The 11,705-nt window shown below is 43.0% G+C and overlaps 1 protein-coding gene across 1 annotated transcript in view; it reads left to right on the forward strand.

Annotated features, from left to right (window-relative positions):
• pik3cb (phosphatidylinositol-4,5-bisphosphate 3-kinase, catalytic subunit beta) overlaps window positions 1–1,951 on the forward strand; it is a 57,596-nt gene extending 55,645 nt beyond the window's left edge. Inside the window, exon 24 of the mRNA XM_083913635.1 lies at window positions 59–1,951. Coding sequence (XP_083769761.1) covers window positions 59–196 — 138 coding nt within the window. The 3' untranslated portion in view covers window positions 197–1,951. The remainder of the gene's footprint in view (window positions 1–58) is intronic.
• Window positions 1,952–11,705: the final 9,754 nt, after the last annotated feature.

Here is an 11,705-nt window from a genome sequence, read left to right on the forward strand (position 1 = left end):
ACTTTACAGTAGAAGTTAGCTGCAGGTATTTAACACAGTCTTTGTCCTCCCTCCTCAGGACTCTCTGGCTCTGGGTAAAACAGACGACGAGGCGCTGAAGCAGTTCCGCCAGAAGTTCGACGAGGCCCTGAGAGAGAGCTGGACAACCAAAGTCAACTGGATGGCCCACAACGTGGCCAAAGACAACCGCTCCTAGAGCAGCCGAGATCCCTCAAAAAGGCCGGGGGTCCGGGGCCGAGAGGACACAGTGAAGGAGTGTGTGAGAGCGCGGGAGGGGGGAAGGTGTGCCAAGGAGACGGGGTGACGGCCACTCTGATATAAAGAAGGGATCTAGCAGAATTTCCCAAACGCGAGCAGTATCGCCCCCCAAATGTACTATACACACAGAGTAAAGCTACTCCTCGACAAGTTCAGTTACCCTGCTGCACCCTCACTGACTGTATCCCTCCTCGCCTCGCATCACTCCGGCACGGTGCCTCCTGAAAATCCAAATTCGTGGTCTTGTGACATTTCCGTGGAAATCGCGGTGGGTAAGGTCGCTGCAAGTTTTGCACAGGCACAAGCAACAGCCGACGGAGCACACAGCCAAAGGAAGGGAACTGAAGCGCCCACTCTGCCCACACTAAAAAATGAGCGGTCCCTACGGAGCGGTCCCTACGGAGCGGGCTCGAAGCGAGAGTCCTGTTTCGGGGGTGGATGAATTTCGTCAGACGGACTTGAAACTCTGCTTGTATGGACCCCTGAAAAGGGGCCACATGGTTTGACCACGCCCCAAGAACTTCTTAGAGTACGGCGGAGATAACAGATGGGTGTGGAAAGGGCAGAATCCAAAAGACAGTAAAAATGTATGACCCCCCCCCTCCTCCTCCCATGTCTTAAAACAATGTGCACCCCCCAGGAACTCTCTTCTTGCTCCCGCTGCCTCAAAGTGTGCCTCAAAAACTGCGGGAAGATTGTATTTTTTATGCGTTTCCTTTTGCCATTCGAGAGTTTATCATGAGACGTCTACGTGCCAGACTACTTTACGAGTCCATAGAGAAAAACTTTTACTAGGGAAATAATATCGAAAGCGAGGGATCGATTAGAGAAAAAAGGGGGTGCCCTGAGCCTTCTGGTCCACTGTTTGAACCTCAGTTAATTTGGACCATTGAACACTGGAATGTTTTCACAGAGACACATGAGATAAATTTTAAAAATCGTCTTTTTAATGAACTAAACACTTTATTTTTTAAGTCTCTCTTATGAAACGACAATGCGCATCGTTTCTTTCCAAACTCTCAAATCAAGAGCGTTATCGGCCCGCGTGTTAGCACCTGTGAGCTATCGCTAGCCAACTTGTCTTAAAGTCTAAAAGGACGGCGGCCTTTCAAAGCGCCGCCCCGCCCGCGCTATGACGGATATAAACTCACTGGGGAATAACTGATGCTTTTAACGTGTTCGGACCAAAACAACCACAAAAAAAAAAAGCAACTGTTCAGTAATGTCATTGTTCATACTGTGTTTTTAATTCTCTGTGTCTGAATTGAATGTGAAAACACGCGCCTCTCTCCCTTTTTAAGTGTATTCGGTTTTTATACGAGCAGGTGCGGGCGGAGCTCGGGGGCCGGTGCGGGCGGGGTTTATCAGTAGGGACGTTACACTGCAATTCAAAGCTACTTCCTCGTTCTTTTTTCGACATACGGTGCTCCTCAGCATCTGCATCCGTGTTTGATTTCTGTGCAATATCCGAGTATATGAACCATATCTTATCATATGAAACCTTAGGCCCGGGCCTAAGCCTATAATGGTTTTTCCTCTCTGTCGGTTTAAGTGGGATGCAGCTGTATTTCGCACCACTGGCCTTCAAAAAGTCTCTGACACTGGATATTGTCAAATGTACAGGCTTTTATTGTTTCGCTGGTTTTTTTGTTTTCATAGGAGTTTTATTAAAGTAATTTTCCACCGCCATTCACTTCCGCTTGTGGTCCGTTTCCTTGTTCGACGCGTGGGTTGTCACATCGCACCCACCCACAGACTTGACTTCTCCGCTGTGATGAATACTTATTGATTCCAGACCAGAAATATATTCAGACTTATTTTTGCCTGCCTACGAGAGAAAATGACAAATCCTTCATTGTTAAATAGAAGGGAGCTTTACTTTTCATACATCCACAGACGAGTGAAGAGCTCTTTTCCAAAACGAGATAAAAGCCAAATTTAAAAAAAATTAGTTTGAGCCACTTTGCTGTATATAGAACCTTTTCACTGCTTCATCAATGTTTCACGCCAAATCTCTATATTTCCTTGTTTAAAGTGGTCTCAAGATGCAGTTCCTTTCCAAACCGCGACCAGTGCCAAACCTATTTTTAGCCTAAATGCGATACGTCCTCTCGACCAATCAGAATTCAGTGAGCGTTCATTGCAATCCAACATGGCGGCGCTCTGAAGCGGGAGAGTCTTTTGTTTCGTCCGTCCGTTCAACATGTTCAGACTGAGCCATAAAAACCATTTTGACAAGATAAATTGAATATTAACCAAATGTGTGGGTCTAGGTAAGAAATGTGATTTTCCTGAAAACTATTCAAATGGATTTATAGCGTTTTGGAAAAGAGTGTAAATGATCCTAGAGCCGTTGTGTTCCTTACAGCAAGGCCAAGATGATAACACACATAGATGACACAATCTAGACCCAAGGTAACACTTGATTTCAGCCTTCTAAGAGGTCAATCTCAAGATACAGAAGTGAGCACCGCAAAACAGTGCTTTATCTGCATGCACCGGCCTTATCTGACTTACTCTGCAGCTCAAAGAGTCAAAACAACCACCGCCACAAGAAACTAGACTCAAGTCTCGCAAAACAACAATCTGCAAAGTGTTTCACATCTGCTGAAGTCAAATGAACAGGATTACTATTTATTAACTATATTCATTTACTCTCTTTTCTGCTACTTGATGCAAAGAGACGTAACTTAAATGCGAGAGCTCAGCGTTTTTCCAATGCAGAAAAATCCTAAGACTTGTTTCTAAAAAGTGCAATATTTGACTTTGATTGACGTGATTGCCATCATGTCCACATGCAGAACGGGTGCAGGTGGTATTTGCATGTTTTTTCTGGCCTCTAAAGACAAGAGAAGTCAGTTGCGGACAGGAGAGCTGCTGCCTGTATGCACTCCCAAACTTCCTCGTACATGTAAACATCATTTTCCTCATCATGAGTCTTCTTTGTGTGAGCGCCGTGTAATACCCGATGTGTACAAAAGGGCTGTTTTCTTGTTTTTTATGACTCAAACATTTCTTTTCACTCCGCGGGGGAAAAGGTCTACCGTCGACAACCATCCATTATTGAATCTCTTCTACCTGAAGCTACAATGGGTCCAAATCGTCCGCTGTGTGTGTGCGCGTTATTGTTGTTCGCTGAAATTTCGTAATGCAATAACCTGGTCGAAGGGGCTGTTTACGGGGAGTGCGGGTTTCAATCTTCCGCTGACGCATTTGTGACACTGTTTCCCACCTTCTAAACCGCCGCTTCCACATGTTTGATTCTGGCCTACTTTCAGAGACTTCATGCATAACATACCACTTTTGTAGAGAGTGGTCTTTTTACATGAACAGGACCCCACATCCACACACTAAAGCCCACTGGTGTTGACGGTAACATACCTAATGTAAACCAGGGGCCGGGGGAAAAGAAATGTTAAAAACTCAATATTGCTCCATGTGAATAAATCCAGTGTTCAGCGAAATCCAACAATCCAGCCAGTTAACGTAACCGTCCATGAAATATTGGCTTTCTTTTCATTCCTATTGTCCGTTTCAATTCAATTCAATTCAATTCAGTTTTATTTATAGTGCCAAATCATAACAAAAGTTATCTCAGGACACTTTACAAACTAGGTAAAGACCAAACACTATGACTTGTTTATTTATGATTTACAGAGACCCAACAATTCCCCTGTAGAGTACGGTGTCAACGCAAACCTTCAGCCACCTGTGTGTCTTTGCAGTATGTAGAAATAATAACATGAATGTATTTATCCATAGTTGCCATTCAAAGCACATGGTTAAAGCACAGTAGTATACAATATTTATTTTATTTTATTTAACCAGGGAAAAAAGAAGTGTGTTCTGGACGAGACAGGCAGCAGCATAGTGTTACATACACACAAACACACGATGGACACACACAGTAAAACACATAGCATCCAAAACTGCAAACATTTCAAGGTCACTTATAATGATAAAAGCCTCATGCAACACATGTACAGCCAGATGTTTCTTCCTCTGGGTCATCAGTGAGACCAACTCCTTTTGTTTTAAAGTTTTCTGTAAACTGTTGTAAACAGGCCGAGGGAGCGGCGAACCTAAACGCTTTCTTTACCACTTCACTTCTGACTTTTGGGACTGACGCTAAGAACAAATCCTGAGACCAAAGATTGTAAGTCCCAACATTGTTACACAAGGTAAGAAGGAAGTAGGTTTTATTTATTTAGCACAATTTAATTTAAAAAATACACAAATACTGACAAAAAAGAGAAATAACACACGAAGCAGGAAGAGGCAGAAAACCCAGTGGGCTGATTTGAAGCCTCCTCCTAAATAATGTTCAAATTTCACAATATTATAAAGAAACACAAAATAAACATACAAAAATAAAAAGTACATAAAGAGATAACAAGTTAATAGTAACAAATCATATATTATAACAAAAGAAAATAACACACAATATAAAAGCAAAGAAAGTGAGTATATAATATGTAAATGGACAAATGTGTAAAGAATTAACAATACATGAAAAACGCAATTACATAGCGACCATTAAATGATCTTTTAAGTTTCTTTTATAGCGTGTTATGGAGGATCAGTTCTTTGCCAGATGGGAAAAGCAATCCCATAATTTGGTAAAACCCTAAATCTTATTGAAAATTGACCTCTACTAGTAAGAAATTTAGGGGAGGATGAAGTAATAAGCCTGTGAATGTTCTCATGTGTCCAGGTCGTTCTCCTCAAAGCAATTTCAGTCAAAAACAACTGGACTTGGTTGTTTGTCTAGGAAACGTTTCACCTCTCATCCAAGAGGCTTCATCAGTTCATGTACGCATCTGACCAGGCTGGGACTGGACCAGGACCAGGACCAGGCTGGGACTGGACCAGGACCAGGACCAGGACAGAGGCTGGGACTGGACCAGGACAAGGACCAGGCTGAGACTGGACCAGGACCAGGACCAGGCTGGGACTTGACCAGGACCAGGACCAGGGCCAGGACCAGGCTGGGATTGGTCCGAACGTCTTCCTAGACAAACAACCAAGTCCAGCTGTTTTTGACTGAAATTGCTTTGAGGATAAGAGGATGAAGTAAACCTAAGATAGCCTTGTAAAGGAGGATATGCAGGTGTCTCAGTCTCTGCGTTGATAAGGACCATTCAACCCGTTCATACGGTGAACAGTGACGAGTTAGTGCTGTAAAACCAGTGATGAACCTCAGAGCTCCATGACACACAGGGTCAAGAGCACGTAGGCATTGAGACCAGGCTTGCATATAAACCTCACTGTAGTCCAGAACAGACATAAAAGTGGCAGCAACCAAAACCTTTCTAGATTTCAAAGAAAGGCAGAATTTGATCCTATAATAAAAACCCAGTTTCAATTTCAATCCTTTGACCAGCTGCTGGATATGATTCAATTAATGAATTAATGTGCAACCATGCAAAAGTCATAGTGGTTATTAGAGACAGAGAGACACCAAATATACCAGATGTTCAGGCATCTGTGTCGGGAATTTATGTTTGATATTCAAAATGTAAATAAGGTTAAATGGATTCAAATATGGATTGGAGGGTGGAGACGTTTGACCCAAGTCAAGGATCTGAAGACTTCGTCCAGCACCGCATTCAATTCAATTTTCAATTCAATTCAATTCAATTTTATTTATAATGCCACATCATAACAGAAGTTATCTAAGGACACTTTACAGAGTAGGTAAAGACCACACTCTATGACTTATTTATGATTTACAGAGACCCAACATTTCCCCCGTAGAGTACGGTGGCGTTGAAAACCTTCACTATAACAGACAGGAACGTCAGACAGACCCAGCTCTGTGGAGGACGGACATCTGTCTGCACCGGACAGTGCACAGATAATTTCTGACAATCCACAAGCAGATCTTCTGCTACTTCCTGAAAATGTTGTTTGCAACCTTAATGTATTTCATTAAACATGTTTTAACTGGCAAGAGTACATATGAATACACATTTTTATGATGCATTTGTTAATTATTTGTTTATTATTTCTTAATTCTGACTTGTACTTGCCATTCAACTATGCCATTTAGCCCGGTCCAATGTTACACAAGCTCTCGGTAATTGTTTTTTTTTATAATTTACATTTCTTTCTACATTTCTTCGTTATTAAGGTGTAACTTCGACCCCAAGTCTGAGCCTAACTCAGCCTCATTTTGGAAGTATGCAACACACCTCAGATTAGAGGGAGTTACCAGTTTTGAACCTGATGACAGAGAGACGCCCCTGGTCCACTCTGCCTCAGCCTTGGACTTGCAGATTAGGGCTGATTTCAAACAGTAGGGGCGTGTCGCGCCATTTTAAACCCATGAACTGATTTTTATAGATTTGGTGGGAAGTGTCAGTATCAACACCAGCATTGATGCGTCTCATCACGGTACAGTCATATCAAATAGTTTACACGTTTAAATGTGCAGTACCTCATTAAAGAACATAAGAGGGGGTGGGGGGGGGGGGGGTGCGGTTAGGAAACGTATAAAGAAAAGAAGGCAGAAATAAATGAATCAATTAAAACATGAGTCATTTGATCATTTATAATTGATTTAAAAAATGCAACAAAAAAAAGCCGATCCCAGCTGACATCGGGCGTGAGGCGGGGTCCACCCTGGACAGGACGCCAGTCTATCACAGGACACATAGAGACGAACAGAGACAGACAACCATTCACACCTACGGGCAATTTTAGAGTCATTAATTAACCTTTTTCTTGCACTATATAAAGTGTCTTTGAGTACCCTGAAAAACACTATAAAAATAAATGTATTATTATTACTAAAATAGAAAATAAATTAATTTGGGAAAGATACAAAGGTAAATAAATATTGAGGCTTATCAAGAAATAAATATCCATTTATGTCACATTTTATCAATGAACGTCTACTTTCTATATTATTTTGGTACATTTAATGGCATATTAATGCTTGTAATGAGTAATTTATTTATGTATGTATTCATTTTTTTCCTGGCAGGGTCATTCCTCCATAAAACCAGAGGTGAACGGAGAGGCACATACATTTGTTTTCACTGGAATGTGGATCAGATGAAAGTGAGGCGTGGCTCTGGTTTGCGTGTTCCACATATTATCATCAGTGTGTCACGCCGTGTGGGACTCACACTGGTATTGGTCTTGACATGGTCTCTGCCCCTCAGAGTACCGGTCTCGTCTCTGTCTTGCATCATCGGCCTTGTGAGAGGTTAAATACCTGGATCTCAAACCAGTTAGTTGGACCAGTCCCAGCCTGGTCCTGGTCCTGGTCCAGTCCCAGCCTGGTCCTGGTCCTGGTCATGGTTCAGTCCCAGCCTGGTCCTGATCCTGGTCCTGGTCCAGTCCCAGCCTGGTCATGGTCCTGTTCCAGTCCCAGCCTGGTCCTGGTCATGGTCCTGGTCCAGTCCCAGCCTGGTCCTGGTCCTGGTCATGGTTCAGTCCCAGCCTGGTCCTGGTCCTGGTCCTGGTTCAGTCCCAGCCTGGTCCTGGTCCTGGTCCTGGTCCAGTCCCAGCCTGGTCATGGTCCTGGTCCAGTCCCAGCCTGGTCCTGGTCATGGTCCTGGTCCAGTCCCAGCCTGGTCCTGGTCCTGGTCCTGGTCCAGTCCCAGCCTGGTCCTGGTCCTGGTCCAGTCCCAGTCCCAGCCTGGTCAGACGCGTACATGAACTGATGAAGCCTCTTGGATGAGAGGTGAAACGTCTTCCTAGACAAACAACCAAGTCAAGTTGCTTTTGACTGAAATTGCTTTGAGGATAACGACGACCTGGACACATGAGAACATTCACAGACCTACACTCTGGTCTTGGTTGTGCATACTTCCTTTCTGCTCCAAGGTGCAAATCTGAATCCCACCCTGACCTCAGATGCCCTCCGGCCCTTCAGTGAAAGGAAGTACAAGCATCACTTACGAGCTTTGCATCCCACGGGTATATGATCCAATGACTTCGCTTCAACATCCATATTCGTCAGCGTACTGCGCTCCATAGTGCAGAACAGTCTGATCGGTTTGCACAGTAACTTAATGCGGTGATATATGCACTATAAATGTACAGGATTTCTGGTTAGATAATCATGCCACCCAAAGCTCCTGGGCTTTACACATAAAGCCTCCCACAGCATGACTCACTCTTGTTTAGGGAATTCCACCCACAGCTCCAAGTCTGCTGCTTCCACTATCAAATTAATTTGGTGTGTGTGTGCGTGCCTGTGTGTGTGTGTGTGTGCGTGTGTGTGTGCGTGTGTGTGGTGTGTGTGTGTGCGTGTGTGTGGTGCGTGTGTCTGTGTGTGCGTGTGTGTGTGTGTGTGTGTGTGTGTGTGTGTGTGTGTGTGTGTGTGTGTGTGTGTGTGTGTGTGTGTGTGTGCGTGCGTGTGTGTGTGTGTGTGTGTGTGTGTGTGTGTGTGTGCGTGTGCGTGCGTGTGTGTGTGTGCGTGTGTGTGTTCATTCATGTGTTGCTAAGAGAGAGGACTGTGATGGGAGTGATTCATAAACCAATCTCATTTTACTGTCGAAGTCAGATGTACAGCTTTAAAGATTGATTATTAATTAATTAATTATTATTAATCTACTATTTTGATAATCAACTAATAATAATCTGAGTGAAAAGTCCAGCTTCCTAAATGAGAATATAAGTATTCAGGTAGTTGGATATCTTTGAGTTGTGGACAATACGAGACATTTGAGGAAGTCATCTTCGCCATAATATAAGAATTGTGTTTTTCTTATCTGCTCCTTTCCATTCATGTAAAGGTTTAAATGTATTGTAATTGTGAATGTGGAAGAGTGGATCGTCCTCCATTCGAGAGATTGGCGGTTCGATCCCCACCTCCCCCGGTCCACATGTCGAAGTGTTCTTGGACAAGACACCGAACCCCGAATTGCTCCCCGTGCTGCACATGGGTGTGTGAATGTGGTGTGAATGGCTACATTAGATTAGATGGTATTCAATTCAATTAAAAAAAACTTTATTTGTCCCCGGGGGCAATTCAGGATGCAGATGTCCACTGCCATCAGTGTGAATGTCTGTGTGAACGGGTGAATGTGACAAACACTGTGAAACCGCCTTGAGTAGTCAGAAGACCAGAAAGGCACTAAGGCAAGTTTATCATTGTGTGTACAATGTAATGAAAAGGCATTTTCCTGAAATGAATAAATAAATATAACATTTTCCTGACATTTTATAGACAAAACAACTAATATATATATATATAGTCCTTCAAATATAGTCCTTAATAAACCGTGTGTTTAGGACTTTAAACTCCCCTCCTGCACTTTGGCCATTTTGGAGGATTGAAGGTGGAGACGTTTGACCCAGGTCCAGGATCTGAAGACTTGAGACCAGCACCGCATGCACGGATCATCCCTGACAATCCACAAGCAGATCTTTTGCTACTTCATGAAAATGTTGTTTGCAACCTTAATTCATATCATATACAAACAGTTTTAAACTGACAGAGATCTATTAGACACAACTGCATGAATACCAATACATGGATCCCATCTCCAGTGTGCGTCGTTTATACCGTACATACATACATACGTACTTCATAGAGAGTTTGTCTTTTGCTTCAATCTGTTACATTTTCAATAAATTAGATGCACTGTGCAACATGCCTGTACTATGGTCACTTCTGTTTATTTGATCATATTTACTCATATTTATTTACTCCATATTATATTATTACAAAAACAAACAAAACCAGAACAACTGCACTATATCATGTAAACATGTATATATGTCTATTTCTATTTCTTCCCTTTTTAAATTGAACTTTATTGCTTATTTTTGCTATTTTTTTTTACCTTATTTTGTAATATTCTGTCGCTGCTGTGACAAAAGAATTTCCCCGTCTGCGGAACATTAAAGGTTTTCTGATTCTGATTCTGATTCTGATGCCAAAAAAAGAAAGTCAACAAGAGAAACGACAGGAAGAGAAGAGAAGAGAAGGGGGGACGAGGGGGTAGAGAGTTACTGATCTAAGGTGGTTGCATCAAATTTACAAGTATTCTAAAAAATCACACCATGTTTTTCTGAACCTTTTGCAGAGCCCTGAATTGTGCATCTGATTTTTTCTAGCTTAAGAATCACCCTCACCTCACAGACCCAACGTGAATGGGATGAAGGTGTGGTTGATTTCCAACCCAAAAGGAGTCGGCTATGAATGCTATAAAGTCTGGATGATGTTTTGATAGCCCGCTGTTGCTAGGGGTAACCCTGAATACTGAGATAACTGGATCTGGCTTGATTCTCTTGTTTTGTTTTGTTTACAGATATAAGAGCATGTATCTGGGCAGAATGTGTGTAGCTTTGGGGGGTGGATGTGAGAGACTTGGCTCTCCCGTACTGTGGTGAGTGGATGCTGAGCACCAGACAGCGAGGGTGTGACGCACTCCTGTCAAGATTTCTGCACCACTCAGCTTATTCATGGAGGCTCTCGGCTCGAGGAGAGAAAATAATTGTGTTGTGTCAACCGTGCCAGCATGTGACAATACTACTTCTGCTCTGCAGTCAGAGTGGACTCTACTCAGCCGAGTGCCAGCATCCTATTACATGTCCATAACAGGCTGTTGGGCAACAATCTGTGGCAAGATGAGGGTGTAAACCTCCATCCTTCTCAAATGTTACACCTGATGATGATGCAATGGGGAGGTTGCTTGCAGTTTGTTCTGTTTACATGTGAGAATACCGCCCCGAAGCCTGATTTCTGCACAAATGTGGGGCCTGGAAGTATGGATGTTATGTAATATTAATGAACTGGCATACTAGTAAACCATCATCCATCATCAGTGTGCCAAATATTCATCTTTTGGGCCAATTAACACACATTAAAGACATTTTTTTTGCACAGTTAGTGCACTTAGGGTTTTTAGGGCTGCATAACCTTCCTAACATTATAACATGCATGGCTTTGTTTTATTGCACAGCTGCACATTTATGAGAAAATAGTCCCTCTGTCAAATATCAAATAATGCTCCATTGCCTTGAAAAAATAACGCATCCTGCAGAGCAATGACAGCTGTGACGCACGGTTCCGGGATGGAAAAGCATGTCCGGTAACGACTTCGCACTCCCGTGTGTTTCCCCCTCAACACACGTCGTTAAAAAAAGAAAATGTTTGAAAATGTCGACATGTGTTTTAGTTATACAATGACACGGAGAAGGAAGCGTTGCGTGGCGCCGCACCTAACTCGCTACAAACTGAAACAATGTATCTACCTACAAACAATGCACAGTGCATCAGAGCCGGGGCTTTTTAAGTGTTTTGGGTGTTTAACGCGGTTCACGTCGGTTGTTTCATCCCCACATTTGCGGACTTGTGCAAAATTCACCACTTCATACCGTGGGTTTACACAACTAGCCCGCGCTCACGCTACACCTGAGCCACAACATGGGATTCCACGTGCGGCTGCCTGAGTGTTTATGTAAAACGACGGACAGCGCTTTGG

This window comes from Echiichthys vipera (assembly GCF_963691815.1).
Source record: "Echiichthys vipera genome assembly, chromosome: 5".
In the NCBI taxonomy this organism is placed as follows: domain Eukaryota; kingdom Metazoa; phylum Chordata; class Actinopteri; order Perciformes; family Trachinidae; genus Echiichthys; species Echiichthys vipera.